The sequence below is a fragment of the Cylas formicarius genome, unplaced genomic scaffold (genome assembly GCF_029955315.1).
Source record: "Cylas formicarius isolate icCylForm1 unplaced genomic scaffold, icCylForm1.1 PGA_scaffold_4__25_contigs__length_36172078, whole genome shotgun sequence".
NCBI classification, from domain to species: Eukaryota; Metazoa; Arthropoda; class Insecta; order Coleoptera; family Brentidae; genus Cylas; species Cylas formicarius.
The window spans coordinates 9,883,090-9,897,121 of NW_026844334.1; the positions used below are offsets into that span (position 1 = coordinate 9,883,090).

Consider the following 14,032-nt stretch of genomic DNA (forward strand, 5'->3'; position numbering starts at 1 on the left):
ACCCACGGTCGCTAGACACTTCAGATATTTCCAATACTTTAGTCACGGGCAGTTTGACTCAGTAAATGTATTTGTGCTGCTGTATTTATGATCGTAGAAAAAGTATAGTATGCACTCTGATAAACTTCTCTGCTAAGCTCTGCTCGAGCCAAATCAAATTCGTGACTAAAATTGTGTTTATCAAATTTTTTTACATTGAGATTTTTGCAGAAAACCTAACTGTTAACACAGAGAATGGAAAGAGGAACTAATAATGAAAACTATTAAAATACTAGATGACAACAGTTGTCATGGAAATAACAAATTCAAAAATTCATTTGCAAACTGTCACATATATAAGTGTCAAATAAAGTTGTTTTCGCTTAAAACCGAATACTAACGTTAAATAAGTTTGTTGAATGTTGTTGAGTGAATCTTTTGAGACGTCTACTATCAACAACTATTTTATTTGACGTTGCCAGGTAATCCTGTCAGAAGTAATTTTGGAACGCACGCTTTGAGAAGTTGGATTTAAAAAAGCCGAGGCGTATAGTTTTTGGCCCGGCGCATCCACCGTTTTATAGCGACAATGAACGTTGGATAAAGTATATATAAGCGTGTGTTTTTTATGCCGATCGGATTATTTTCTTTCTCAGTAAATAGGATAATGTTGAACAGGGTATCCGCCTCCAATTTTAAGTTTAAACAAATCAAAATTTGAAAACTATATCGAAAGAGGTAATGGAGGTAACGCTAACTAGCTTTGTAATTTTGGACTGGATTTATAACACCAAAAAGAGTCTTCTACGAATATTTTAAGGAAGCACGTTGTTAAGTTTCCTTTATCTAGGCTAACATACTTCATAAGTATGCATAACCCACTTGCGGTGTTCTTCACGAATGGATTAGCTATGTAAATGCCCATCATTGTGTACGAGTATGAACGAACGTATATAAAAGTAGGTTCAAATGCAAATGAATCTGAAAAAACCCTGGGTCTCCAGTTGATGGCAAAAAAATGATCGTTACAAACAGATGGAAAACCGCTGAAACGTTAAACCGAATGAATACCTACCTAGTCCCGATAAAATGTTCATATACGTAGCGCGTTCTCATGACTATGTGGAAAATAAACGCGAATAAATTGCCAGACATCTAGCGCGAATATTGTTACACCGTAATTTTGCAAAGGTGTCATTATTTTCGACTTCGGAAAGTTTCGATTTGTTGTTCATTGTGAGGATTGTGTGTCGGTTACGAATAGTAAGTACATATCATTGCTATAATTTTGTAGTTAATGGGCATAATTATCACTGTAAATTCATCCGCAAGACTGACCAATACTGACAATATTCCGCAAAACAAAAAACTTTAGGCGCAGATTGAATCCCAGACTCGAAGAGGATGGAGTAAAAAATGTTTTGTGCATGATAACAAATAATTAAACAAACATGACTTTTACCAAAAGCCATTGTCATCTGTAGAATATATCAAAATGTAGCCCAGATAGAGAGAATACTTTCGAAAATATTTAAATTTATTTATCTTGAAGTCCCTTCTAAAGCAGTGGAAATATCTAAATAGGTGGTAGCCTATGAAAATTTCCATAAAAGTATATCGTAGACAAAAAAAAAAGAATTTAGGATACACTATATAAGAGAAAAAAAAAAGATAAAATATTTCCACTAGGTATAACATTTAACAATTTTTGGTGGCTTTAAAAACTTTTTGATGCGGAATATAATTTTTATGAACATATCCATCAATTATATTTAATTCATTTCTAAAATATTTAGATCATATCTATCTTTTTGCGCATCGGTATGGTTATTTTTTATGTTGTTTTATATCATCATTTAGATAAAAACTTCAACAATAACAAACCAACGTTTTCTTTATGTCTACCATTGGCGTCCGTCTGCCGTATCGTCCCTGACTGACATTTTCTGAAAATTAATGTAATGTTTTTGTCAGATTCACGGTAAAATAATTAAATTAAAATTGTTTCATTACTAAATCACTTATTCTTCGTTGCGTTGCGTATATATATATATATATATATATATATATATATATATATATATATATATATATATATATATATATATATATATATAAGAGAAAAAAAAGATAAAATATTTCCACTAGGTATAACATTTAACAATTTTTGGTGGCTTTAAAAACTTTTTGATGCGGAATAAAATTTTTATGAACATATCCATCAATTATATTTAATTCATTTCTAAAATATTTAGATCATATCTATCTTTTTGCGCATCGGTATGGTTATTTTTTATGTTGTTTTATATCATCATTTAGATAAAAACTTCAACAACAACAAACCAACGTTTTCTTTATGTCTACCATTGGCGTCCGTCTGCCGTATCGTCCCTGACTGACATTTTCTGAAAATTAATATAATGTTTTTGTCAGATTCACGGTAAAATAATTAAATTAAAATTGTTTCATTACTAAATCACTTATTCTTCGTTGCGTTGCGTATATATATATATATATATATATATATATATATATATATATATATATATATATATATATATATATATATATATATTTAATATATATTATATACTTTAAAGCAAGTCTATTTCAGATTATTTTCTAAGTGATATTTTTGCTATAAAAACCCTGTATAATCCCGGAAAACACACCGAGTCATATAATTTATTGTTATCCAGTTCCATGGATTCGTCATATAAAAGCAGTTCCCATACTACTCGATAAGCCATGCCACCGGAAGTGTACTAATCTTAGATATTTGATATTACGATCCGTTTATACTCGTAACTTAAGGACGCCACAACATTGTCGCGTGAAAATATACGAGGGACAATGCACGCACGCGTTTTTTATTTGTCGCGAAAACATTTCGTTTTGTCCTTTCTTAAATCGATAACTACGCATTTACGCATTACCTAACGAGGCACGACCCTGCTTAAACTTATACCCTACACTTTATGTACACATAATGGGACTACGCTATGTCCATTCCTTCCCCCCTGGTGTCGGCAAGGATTCCTTTCATTATGTATTCAATCTATTGAGGGGGACAACGGCGCGGAGGGGGGTTGTAACGAAATATCAGTAACCCAGAAATGTCCGCGATAAAAGGTTTCCATGAAAAACCTTTGATCGATATTTTATACCTACTCGATAGTATTCATAATATTAGTTGGCGATTAAACAAACGACGATCGACATTTTCCAGGTGTTTGTGCCCGTTAATAAAAGAAGTTTAGTTAGTGCGTGGGTGTCGCGGTTTAGGTTTGCACGGAGGCCCGAAAAGCATAATACTAAATTATGGAGAAATTCCGGTTCCTACTTGGATAGTAAGGGGTTCTCTTGGTGGCGGTGGTACGCCCACTACTTGTAAACATCTACATCAACGCAGCTGATTTTTTACGTCGCACGTTTTGGTGAGAATCAGTAGAATTTACCCACTTTGCGGTATTGTTTTACCCTCTTTTTAATTATATTGTGTGTTTCGTGAACAGGCCATACGAATGTGACAAAAATGACAAGTCGTAGCTGTCGTTGTCTTCTGTCAACTATACACTACTACCAAACACGAAATTGCGAAACTAAGCGGCTTTGCTTTACTTTTGCTAAAACTAAAATGTTATTAATTATTTACAATACATTTAGAATATTTTGAACGATTGTGTTTCAACAACCCACATTTATTAGGGACACTTTAGTGTTGTGGTTTCTACGTAATCGACCTTAGGCGATTGATAGTTGCTATATTCTTTACGCCCATGTTTTGCTCAAAATTTATTTATTTAGTTTAACTCCTCTTAACCTTTTAAATAGTGTTTTTTTATATGTTAAATCTCTAGGGACTGAAATCCTTAAAAATTGTAGAATTCATGTAAAGTGTGTCCCACTTCTGTTGGTTTTAGTAACTAACTTTTTGTATTTATGTAATTATGTTAAAAAATCTGTATTTTCCTACTCAATAATCTTTGAAATAGCTCTTACGAGTCATGAAAAGCTAGTAACAAGTCTAAAGAATTTATTAAACGGCATACAGTGTATTCCATTAAAAAAAAAGTTTATTGTATATATCAAAATTTGAGAGTTTCAAAGGAAAACTGACTACGCCACCGAATTCTCATCGCATCTATATCTGTATTAAATTTTTGTTTTTTTAAAGAACCTGCCACAGGCTCCTGTAATACCATTTACTGCGTTGGTTGTTTTTGAATCGAAGCAAGTTGGATTCAACAACAAATAAGTAGTAAATTTTTGTAGCATTGGATTACAACACTCTAGCATTATTAATAAAATAAGATACTCCGTAAAACCATTAAAAATGGGGAACACTGTACATATTTCATTTCGTAGAATGCGTCAAAATATAAATAGATATACACACTTTTTGTTACCTTATGAATAATCAATAATTCATATTAATTATTTTCCAAAGCACTTCTTGGGGAATTAATCTGGTGCTGGTCATTACGCCAATTTAAACATTGACGAGTTTTATAGATGTAACTGGTAGTAAGACATCTGAGGCTTAAACTGGTAATATTTTATAGTTCTCTTATAATTCGAAGGACAATTTATATTTTCTACAAAGGACTTCTAAAACAAGATAAGATTAAGTTAAGATACTAACACGCAACATAAAGGTATGAGTGGTTAAATCCTCTTTTTACCTTTGAAACAGTTTTCGTTAGTTTGTAGAGCTTTGTATATTTTTTTAGAAAATCAAGCAAGTCAAGTAAACGGTTAAGTACACCATCAAATAACCGCGACAAATTGATTTTTGTGGCGATATTATGTTTGTTTAGGTGTGAGAATTACATGTGACTTCCATAAACATGAACAGCTTGTTCAGTCTCCTTTGGATATATCTGTTTGTGATGGATTATGAGTACAAATACTTCTGGGAGTTCTCACATTTTTTTTCCCAGTTTCGTACCGCGCACACACAGCAGATTCCGTCCGGTATATCATTTCCGGGGAACAAAGGGGCTTTAGACGGCTATCCCCAGACGTCTAACGTCTCTTTCGCAATCTCTAAAGAGATTTAGGTACCACACATTCGCGCCTCCTCGTCGCAATCTCCCGTTTCGCTGCGGGCGATAAAGGCAACGTATGTTCATTGTAGGTCACAACGGCGAAAAAAAAAACGCGTCAAAAAATACGAGAGCGTACTACGGAATCGACCAAACTTTCATCAAGGATAACCGGATCCCCACACATGAAAGAAAAGGAGGCGAGACAGCTGCAATGCAAAAGGACTGGTTTTAGTCATGGATTACTGTGTTTTTGCGGCGCTCACGTTCTTGTTGACTGCCGTTTGCGCACAGGACAGTAGGTCGGGTAAGTGGAGAGGCTTTTTATAGGTTATTGCGGTGCGCGGATTTTTGCCGCCGTTTTTCGGAAAGCTGCGCGCCGTTTCGGCTTTTGCGGTTAGGGAAAGAGGAGCGGTAAGAAAAATGTACTTGGATAATCGCTGGAATTTTAGCAACCGCGTTTAGTTGGTATAAAGTGCGAGCTAGCTATTTTGTTGATACAAAAAGTAAAATATCCGTTACACAAAATTACGCAACAAGTTTCCGAATTTTCTTCACGTTTAATTTTTTTGTCGGAAATAAGTTATATTTTTATGCTTATTGTAAATTCGTCATCATCAGTGTTTTATATGAACGCCGTATTGGATTTTTCCATTTTTAAAGTAAAATTAGGAGATCCTTCGATGTTAGCAAGTGTATACTTAATAAATAAAACTATTAAATTGCAATATCAAGATTTGATTCTAGTAGTGTTTGCGATGGTAACCATATTATTTTTTTGTAATATTTAATGAACATATTTAATGTAGTTATGGAAAATGGATTTGGATTTGGCATTGATTTGATTCTAGTAGTGTTTGCGATGGTAACCATATTATTTTTTTGTAATATTTAATGAACATATTTAATGTAGTAATGGAAAATGGTTTTACATATGTAGATAAAATTATAAAAAAGAAGTCACACAGCTAATTTATTCAAAGTATCTGAAAACACGAAAACAAAACGACTTAGACCGTCTTAAGGTATTACGACAATGTTCCAGAAAAATAATTTAGAGACCAAATACTAATTTTAAAAAATACATTTAAAAACAATTCAATTATAACACCTTGCTGATTGCGGTGACAATATGAATGCAATTACCAATGCAAGATTAGAGGATGTTCTCTCAAAATTTAATATTCTGAAGGTGATTTTTGTTGTGCCGCAATACAGATATACGAACTATCCGCAAATCAATCAATCAATCAATCAAACAATCAATGGAAAATGTTGAATATATAGCTCGTTTTCGGAAACGTTTCCAGTAAAGTTTTGGTTAGTCCGTGAATCAATACGTGAGAATATATATATATATATATATATATATATATATATATATATATATATATATATATATATATATATATATATATATATATATATATATATATATATATATATATATATATATATATATATATATATATATATATATAAAGTCATATCAAATGGCAGTAGAATAGTCCTTAATAGGTCCAATTTTTGCGCAAATTAAAAGAATTTTGTTTCACTCCCCTGCTTAATGGTTTGCATTTTTCCATCTATGTTAATTTCCAAACGCAGTCGGTATTTCCCGAAATAGTAATAAAACAATAGCAGAGAGTAGTTCGCAGAACGGGTCTTATTTGCTTAATTGCTGCAGTAGCGGAAAAACTCCGATTAAGTTTCTACAAAAGTGATTTATGATTTCGTTAAACGAGATAGCATCATTTTATTTTACGTTTTCTGTGCAGATTTGAACGAACACTGTTTGACTGTCGGAGATTGTAAGAGCATAGGTTACTTCTGCGCGAGGAATAGGACATGTCAGTGCAGACCGTCGTACATTGCAAGCAGGAATGGGGATAAGTGTGTTGGATGTAAGTACAAAAGCTTCACGTGCTGAAAGAAATCAAACTTCCTGACTGCATCTGCCTATTAAAGATATTTACAGAAGGTCAATAAACCATATTTTCAAAAATATTTTATTCTTGGCAAGTAAACAGTAAAAAGTAGTAAGTTTAGGTAGTTATCTAGTTTAATATTTATTTATTTTGTATACGCGATTATGACAGAAAATATTAAATACCTCAAAAATGGCAGGTTTACTAGGGGGCATCATTAGACATTACATATGTTCACAGCTGTCCGAGCAATTGGAAAATCAATCAAATTTAGTATCCTCTCGAATTTGCAAATCATTAATAGCCAGTTTTGTATATTTGTGAACAAACTATACCTTTGTGCGTTGATTATTGTTCGACTTCATATGTACTGAGTTGAAACATTTGCATATTTAAATACGATGTAAATAAATGCAAATGACGAACGGTAATCGCATCGAAATATGCTGGAAGCCACACTATTGTGAATATTAATCATCTGTTTTAAATGTCAAGTTTCGTATTAGCACTAACCTAAAAAATTTGGGGCTCGGAACGCGACCTATATAATTTTTATACAAAAAAGAGCGCCATAGGTACTACTTAATAAGCATAATTATTTAATTGTACCAATTTAGTAATGGTCATTATTAATCATTTTCCTAAATTAATTGCAAATCGGTACACTTTCAGATGTAGGAGAGCGTTGTAAATATGACGAACACTGCATAGATGGCGCTTACTGCGACGGAAACGTCAGGTGCCAATGCAAAGAGTTTTATTATCCCAGTGAAGATGGGAGAACATGCTCTAGTAAGTTCAACTTTGTTTTCTAAACGAGTGCGTGGGTTTTTAAGTTTGGAGAAAAAGTTCCAAAAATGTCTCTAGACAGTTAGAACTATTTGTACATAGCCCTGTATAAACATTTGCTCAACTACTTGTAGCTCGGTGAAGTTAAACACAAAATGCGACATGTATTTTACTCCGGAGGTGTAATAACAGGATAATTGTTTTGCGTGTTTTGTTGGCTTCCTTAATTAATCGTTTACCTTTAATTATTTGGCTTTAATTAGCTATTTGAAGATCCAAATATTCACGCGTCATTTTTCGTTCGACCGCCTTCCATTATGTGAATTATTTATTTTGATTACGTTACTAGTAGCAAACGCAAATAATAGCCCCCGCCCTTATTTTCAAGATTTGACATGATTCTTATTTTTCGTTCTTGCAGGTTCCGACACACAGACTCTATACCAAAGACTTGCGATACCGCTAGTGATGTTTACGATTTGTTCCAACATGTACTTCAACACATAAAGGTCATCACCTACCGAGAAATTGCAGTAAAAGTTTCGGCCATGTTTTGTATATAGGATTTAAAATTTGTTGCCATACCATGTACCTTAGTGTTTCTTGTACTTAATAATCACCTAGATTTAGTATTTTCGAATGTCAATTATTTAATTCGCGTTGCCTATTTATACACATCACGCAATATTTTTAAAAATTCGAAATTTATTGCTGCACCGAACTTTTCTTACCACAAAATTCATCAACGGAGATATTGTTGATTTTATGAAAATACCAAATAAGACTGTTGGATTTGACGTTTAAAAATATATTCAAAATCAAGATTTATTAAAATATTGCACATTATCGATTTATACATCGATGTAAACACCATTTATTATTGTTAACCATTATACCAGTAGTTCATAAAGTGATATGGGATAGGAATGACATTCATCCCAGTGCCGCGTGTCGCGCGATCCACTATTATTTTCACCGCCATACCAACTTCGTTATTACCAAAAATACGTATTTTTTGTCGTAGATTTTTTCGGCTTTTCTTGTTTTGTTTTTAATTTATTTTTGTACGCCAGAATTAAAAAAATGAATAACCAAAGTTATAAAATTGCGTTTTATTTTTGTTCGGTTGTCCCTTACCAATCTAAGGCGGCCTTAATTAAATAAATAACGGTAAAAAACACTATAAGCGAATCGTTTACGGGAACGTCATCGCTGCGCGAGCATCCATGTCTCTCGTCCACTACCCCCCTCTGACACTGACATATGCCTTCGGTGCAGTTGACAATGTTGCCAAACTGTCGTTCCGTAACGCATTCTTCCAAAGCTAAAAAACAAAAAATAGTTAATTTTATTTTTTTTTCTGCTTTTGATACATGTCGTTTTCCCGAAAAAATCTAGAAAGTCTAGAAAACTTTAGATTTTACAGTTTTATTTAAAGGTGAAAATGGAGAGTGTTATTGAAATGACACCACATAATTTAATAAATGTACTTCAAGATCGTGGGACAAATGGCAAAAATAATCATTAATGGTTGAAGCCCAGTATATTCTAGAAAAATAGCTTCAAAAGTTTGGTATTAAATGGCATGCGATAGGCAATAAGGTTTCCCACGTGAGCCTTGATTCAAAGCTAACTCTACCTTAAGAAAAAGAAAGAAGAAGAGAAAGAACAAGAAATTATTAAACCGGTTGGACAACTAAAAAGTTAATCGTAAAGTGTAGATAAATTGCATTGGTGATTTTTAATAATTCCATATTTCAGTTTTTAAGAACTCGAATCGTTCCTAAAAAAGAGGAGAGAGATACGGTGTTTACTACAGAAATAATAGATATAATAATATGATAATAATTATATACGACTATAATTGTAGAAATGGGCGGATAATCAGATAATAAATTAATTTATTATTTAATTATAAGATGAAGTAAATAAAAACTTATATAGAAACAAGAATAATATTAAAACAGATTAATCATGTTCCCCGTGGTCAGATGAAATAATTTTTTGGACGCCGAACTTTGCAGTGTTTTCTACCATGTTGTCAGCTTGTTTCAGTCACATGTTCGATGCACTCCATTTTTCACAATCTGCCGTTTTTATCCCCCCTTGGAATAGCAATTCTATGGAGTTTAATTGGCAGTGCTATGGCGGAATGCGAAATACCATTTATATTTCGTTTTGAGGCGATTTCGTCGACAACAAACTTTATAAATGGTTTATTCAAATTTACAGTCTTCAGTAGCTCCGACAACTGCTGAAAAGCAACTATAATTCTAATTTTAAATACTAATATAAATAGACAGATTATCTACCTATCACTCCCGGGACCCTTGACGATCCTCATAGGTACAATACTACGTTTTACAGTTCAATAATGATTTTTATAGTTTTCAGCACGCAATTGGCTTATATCATAAATTTGTCCCAAAAACTACTAACTAACTACCCAAGATTTCATCACTATTAGTTTAACACGTCCAAAAATAACAACAAATTAAACTGAATTCTGTGAGGAGAGATAATATTGATTTTCCTTCAATAACACCGAAACCGAAAGTTATTGAAGCCAATAATTACCCGCGCAAGCTTCTCCCAATCCTGCACTCCTGGCGCACGTGTTTTCAAACCCGTGAAACCCGTCCATGCAGGAACAGTTTCCTGCGACACAAGCGGCACCCCTCAAAAACTCCGAGCACTGGGGGTTCTCCTCGCAAGGTTCCAGAAAATACGTAGCGGCTAAAACACGACACTTAATCGAAAGACAAAGCTGCCGCTGTAAAAAAGAAACCTTTTAAACACGCGGTTCTGTTCCTGGACAACACGTATCCGGCGGCACACCTGCACACCTCCCTGCAAATAGCGTTTTCCGTTAGAGAGCACTGATTATTGTCCGAGCAGCTTTCCCCCAGATTTCGCGTTTCTATACAACTCAGCTTGTCGGCGGACGGTTGCTGCTTCAAGTTGCAACTGCACTGACCGTCTGCGCAGAAGGCGAATGTGCCGTCGCCCAGGATGCAGTTGGCGTCCGTCTGACAGAAATCGTCCAATACTGCGGGCACAAATTGAATTAATCAAAGTTGAAACCAAAAAAATCACTTGCCGTTATACTCAAAGGAAAGCTGGCATGCTTTCAATTATTCAGCTAACAATTATTTATTATTATATTATTATTAATTTTGAAAACATTCTTTGAAATTTTGATATCGCATTTTGACGTTAACATATTTGTAATTTGGTGAATAAGTGCGTGCGAAAACAGACCAAACAGACCAAACCATCAACTATCCCTTCCACGCCTTGAAACACATTCTATCGCCAAGAGAGTGGACAGAACGATAGTTTTTACTTTATACTTTTGTTTTGCTTAAGTTTGCCATATTTAGTTATTTTAGGATGTCTTCTTTCCTTTGAAAATAATGCCATTGCCTAGAACACTCACGGATGCTCTTGTAACATCTCCCGTCGGTGTAGCGATGAGCGCCATCTACACACTTGCAGAACCCATCGCATGTAGAGAGGGCGCCCAAGCTTTCTATACACTGCGTGTCTTGTACGCATTCCTGATCGTAACCCGCAACTAAATTGCAAACATCAAATATTTAAAATAAAAAGATGTGTCAGTTTGTTAGGATTTTGTTGAATTTTTTGAAATCCAGTTTCTTAGTTTTGTCTATATGATCACAAAATGTTAGCTATTGATGGAAATTGGATAATACAATTTTGTTCTGGGTGTCTTAGTAAGGGCAACGAGGTACGATATTGGGAAAACTCTCAAGACAATTATTAATTGAATCTAAAATGGCCATCATTTTTCTACAAAATTTTATCATGATAATAATACTTATACTGAACACTGTTAAAGCCAAGACAAACTCAAAGCTTTCATGCTCTATGCTTTTTACTCTAAAAGGAAAGTGGTGGGGGTACTCCAACATTTCCAGAAATAAATGTCGATAACTCCAAAATGGGAAAATGGCTTCTGAGTGAGATGACTTGGATTGAATACCCTGCCACCACATGACTTTTTTTATACATGGCGTGACATAATGGCAAAAGAAAAAATTTTCTGAAAAAAAAAACTGAAACGATATAATTTTTTTAAAGTCGTTAGATCGTCAAACAAGAGCCCAATAATTCTGTGAAAAATGCATCTCAATATCTTTATCCTAACATAAAATATGAACAAAAGAATTTTTAACTCAAAAGAAGTTGAATTTTGGTAAATATCTCCGCTTTACTGGTTGCTATTGAAATTTGTTTTCTAATCTTAGTTTATATTATTTTTTTTACAATACCTTAGGCGTTATTACTATATTGTGATATCCTTATCTGTTTTCAAAGATTGGGTACTATCAATCTAACCAAGACTAACCAAGTTTATGGATTACTGATGTTTAAAGTGGTAAGTAGTAAATAGAAAACCATGAAAGAAATAAAGCAGCTCATTTGACTGAAATTCTTCATTACTAATTATAGAGTTCATCCTACCAGTGCATAAAAGAAATCGGCGGGTTAGGAACGAACAAAACGTCGTTAATGCTCTTGTCCACCTTAATCCTCATTTACCTTAAGAATAAGATTGGACTTGGATATTAGTAAAACATCGGTACAGTTAGGAATTTTTAGGAATTAGGATTTTTTTTTAGACCAGGATTGTCCAAACCTTTTCATAGGAATAGACAGTTTGTTTCCGTGATGTGCCAGATCTCAAGACTTTACTATGCTGTACTTTTACCTTTGAGGTAGAATAAAAGATATTGTTTATCAAATTCGTTGTTCTACCTCTGAAAATGCAATTGACTGTATCCGATATACTGTAGTCAATCTTTTAACTTTTTTATTATTTTGTCGTTATAAATGTTTAGTTTCCATAACGTTCAGATAGAGTTAATAATTTATAAGTTTTGGCGTTGGGTTAGGACAAAGATATTGAGATTCGGTTTTCAATGGATTGTTGGTCTCTTGTTTCACCATCTAATTACGTCAAAAATTGCATATCGTTGCTTTTAAGCTTTTTTCAGAACTTTTTTTTGTCATTATGTCAGAAACCGCTATATAGTGACATTCATCTCACTTATAGCACGTTTAATATCCTAGGAAAAGCTCTTTTTAATGACTCCAAGTATATTAAAATCTATTAAGCCATTTTGGAGTTGCCGACATTTACTTTCGGCAATGTTGGAACATGATCCCTGCTTTTCTTTTAGAGTTGGAGTAAAAAACATCTAAGCAAAAAGACTTAAATTTGTCTCAGCTTTAAAACAGTATTCACTTTAAGTATCATTACCTCATTGCCCTCACTAGGACATTCGGTATATACTATAAAATAAACAAAAAAGTTTTATTCTATCTATTTCTTCGCTGTATTTTGTGACTACAATGATACAGTACTTTATTTTAAAAAATATTCGAGAGTATGGCTGGAATTCCAAAGTCAAATTAAAAAAATGTTTTCTGCTTGGAGAACAGAAACACAGGTAGCAATTAATATTTGTTTTAAGATATTCCATCCAAAAATATATATACCTGTATTCGAAAACTTATCACTAGTCCCGATAAAAGTCTAAGATTAGAACGGATGAATAGAAAGGACTTGAATTGTCGAAGACTCTCCAGTCGAGAGTAAATTCTCCAGTAAACTCTCAAATCGACACACTTACATTTTAAACAGGCGTAATATGTCCTGTTCCTATACAACAATTCGTATCCATCCGTGCATTTGCATATTCCGATTCTGTGCTGGTCGTTGTCGAAACAAAATGAGTTTTCTCGGCAGTCGCTGTCCAACAGACATCTCTGGTAACTAACTGCAAGTGTGGTAGCAACTTTTTAAAGCCTTCTATGTGTTTTCAGGTGGAAAAAGTGGTGTAATCGGGTATATAAAATTTTTTTTCTTAATTTAAAATACTGACACTGTAAAATAAAAAAAGTTAAGATTTCTTAAGAAGCTCTACCACTCCTTTAAACATCTATACGCGAATCCATCAACACGCTGTATGAAACTCACGACACACCTGATTACGTCAATTGCCGTTAAAGGCAATTTATGTTAGGTAAACTATCAGAATCTTACCAAGTCTTTGTCGTACGGCTCGTAAGTCTTGCGAATGTATTTCGTTGGAATGTATTAAAATACAAAAGGCGCTTAAAACTAGTTTGTACATTTTAGAAAACGAACGGCTCACATAGTTAGCGGCGACTAATTTGAGTCACCGTTTTTAGTATATGAAACAAAATTTACGATACCAGTTTTATCATTCGGCTGATATCTGATAAGGGAAATCTGCA

The 14,032-nt window shown here is 33.6% G+C and overlaps 2 protein-coding genes across 3 annotated transcripts; one reads left to right on the plus strand and one right to left on the minus strand.

Annotated features, from left to right (window-relative positions):
• The first annotated feature begins 1,041 nt into the window (after positions 1-1,041).
• LOC132701266 (fibrillin-1-like) lies at positions 1,042-8,849 on the plus strand. Of its 2 annotated transcripts, XM_060669063.1 has the most exons (6): positions 1,042-1,242; positions 3,209-3,416; positions 5,120-5,334; positions 6,806-6,931; positions 7,628-7,747; positions 8,166-8,849. In XM_060669063.1, the coding sequence occupies exons 3-6, from the start codon at positions 5,265-5,267 to the stop codon at positions 8,249-8,251; spliced, it is 402 nt and encodes a 133-aa protein (XP_060525046.1). In that variant the 5' UTR covers positions 1,042-1,242; positions 3,209-3,416; positions 5,120-5,264; the 3' UTR covers positions 8,252-8,849. The 2 variants fall into 2 exon arrangements, with proteins under 2 accessions (XP_060525046.1, XP_060525045.1); XM_060669062.1 differs by lacking the exon at positions 3,209-3,416.
• A 7-nt stretch (positions 8,850-8,856) lies between these two features.
• On the minus strand, positions 8,857-13,951 carry LOC132701267 (multiple epidermal growth factor-like domains protein 10). Its single transcript, XM_060669064.1, has 6 exons — positions 13,818-13,951; positions 13,405-13,551; positions 11,184-11,321; positions 10,533-10,793; positions 10,322-10,480; positions 8,857-9,068 (listed from the first exon to the last, which is right to left on the minus strand). Exons 1-6 carry the CDS (start codon positions 13,906-13,908, stop codon positions 8,878-8,880), a joined length of 987 nt encoding a protein of 328 aa, XP_060525047.1. The 5' UTR covers positions 13,909-13,951; the 3' UTR covers positions 8,857-8,877.
• Between the last annotated feature and the right edge of the window lie 81 nt (positions 13,952-14,032).

Bases quoted from the DNA above. Each gene is read 5' to 3' on its own strand.
- LOC132701266 (XM_060669063.1), top strand. From the start codon at position 5,265: ATGGATTACTGTGTTTTTGCGGCGCTCACGTTCTTGTTGACTGCCGTT. The intron at 6,932-7,627 runs GTAAGTACAAAA...GTACACTTTCAG, and splicing joins TGGGGATAAGTGTGTTGGAT to ATGTAGGAGAGCGTTGTAAA. The intron at 7,748-8,165 runs GTAAGTTCAACT...TCGTTCTTGCAG, and splicing joins AGATGGGAGAACATGCTCTA to GTTCCGACACACAGACTCTA.
- LOC132701267 (XM_060669064.1), bottom strand. From the start codon at position 13,908: ATGTACAAACTAGTTTTAAGCGCCTTTTGTATTTTAATACATTCCAAC. The intron at 10,794-11,183 runs GTGAGTGTTCTA...TTGTGCCCGCAG, and splicing joins GAGATGTTACAAGAGCATCC to TATTGGACGATTTCTGTCAG. The intron at 9,069-10,321 runs GTAATTATTGGC...TTTGTTTTTTAG, and splicing joins ATTGGGAGAAGCTTGCGCGG to CTTTGGAAGAATGCGTTACG.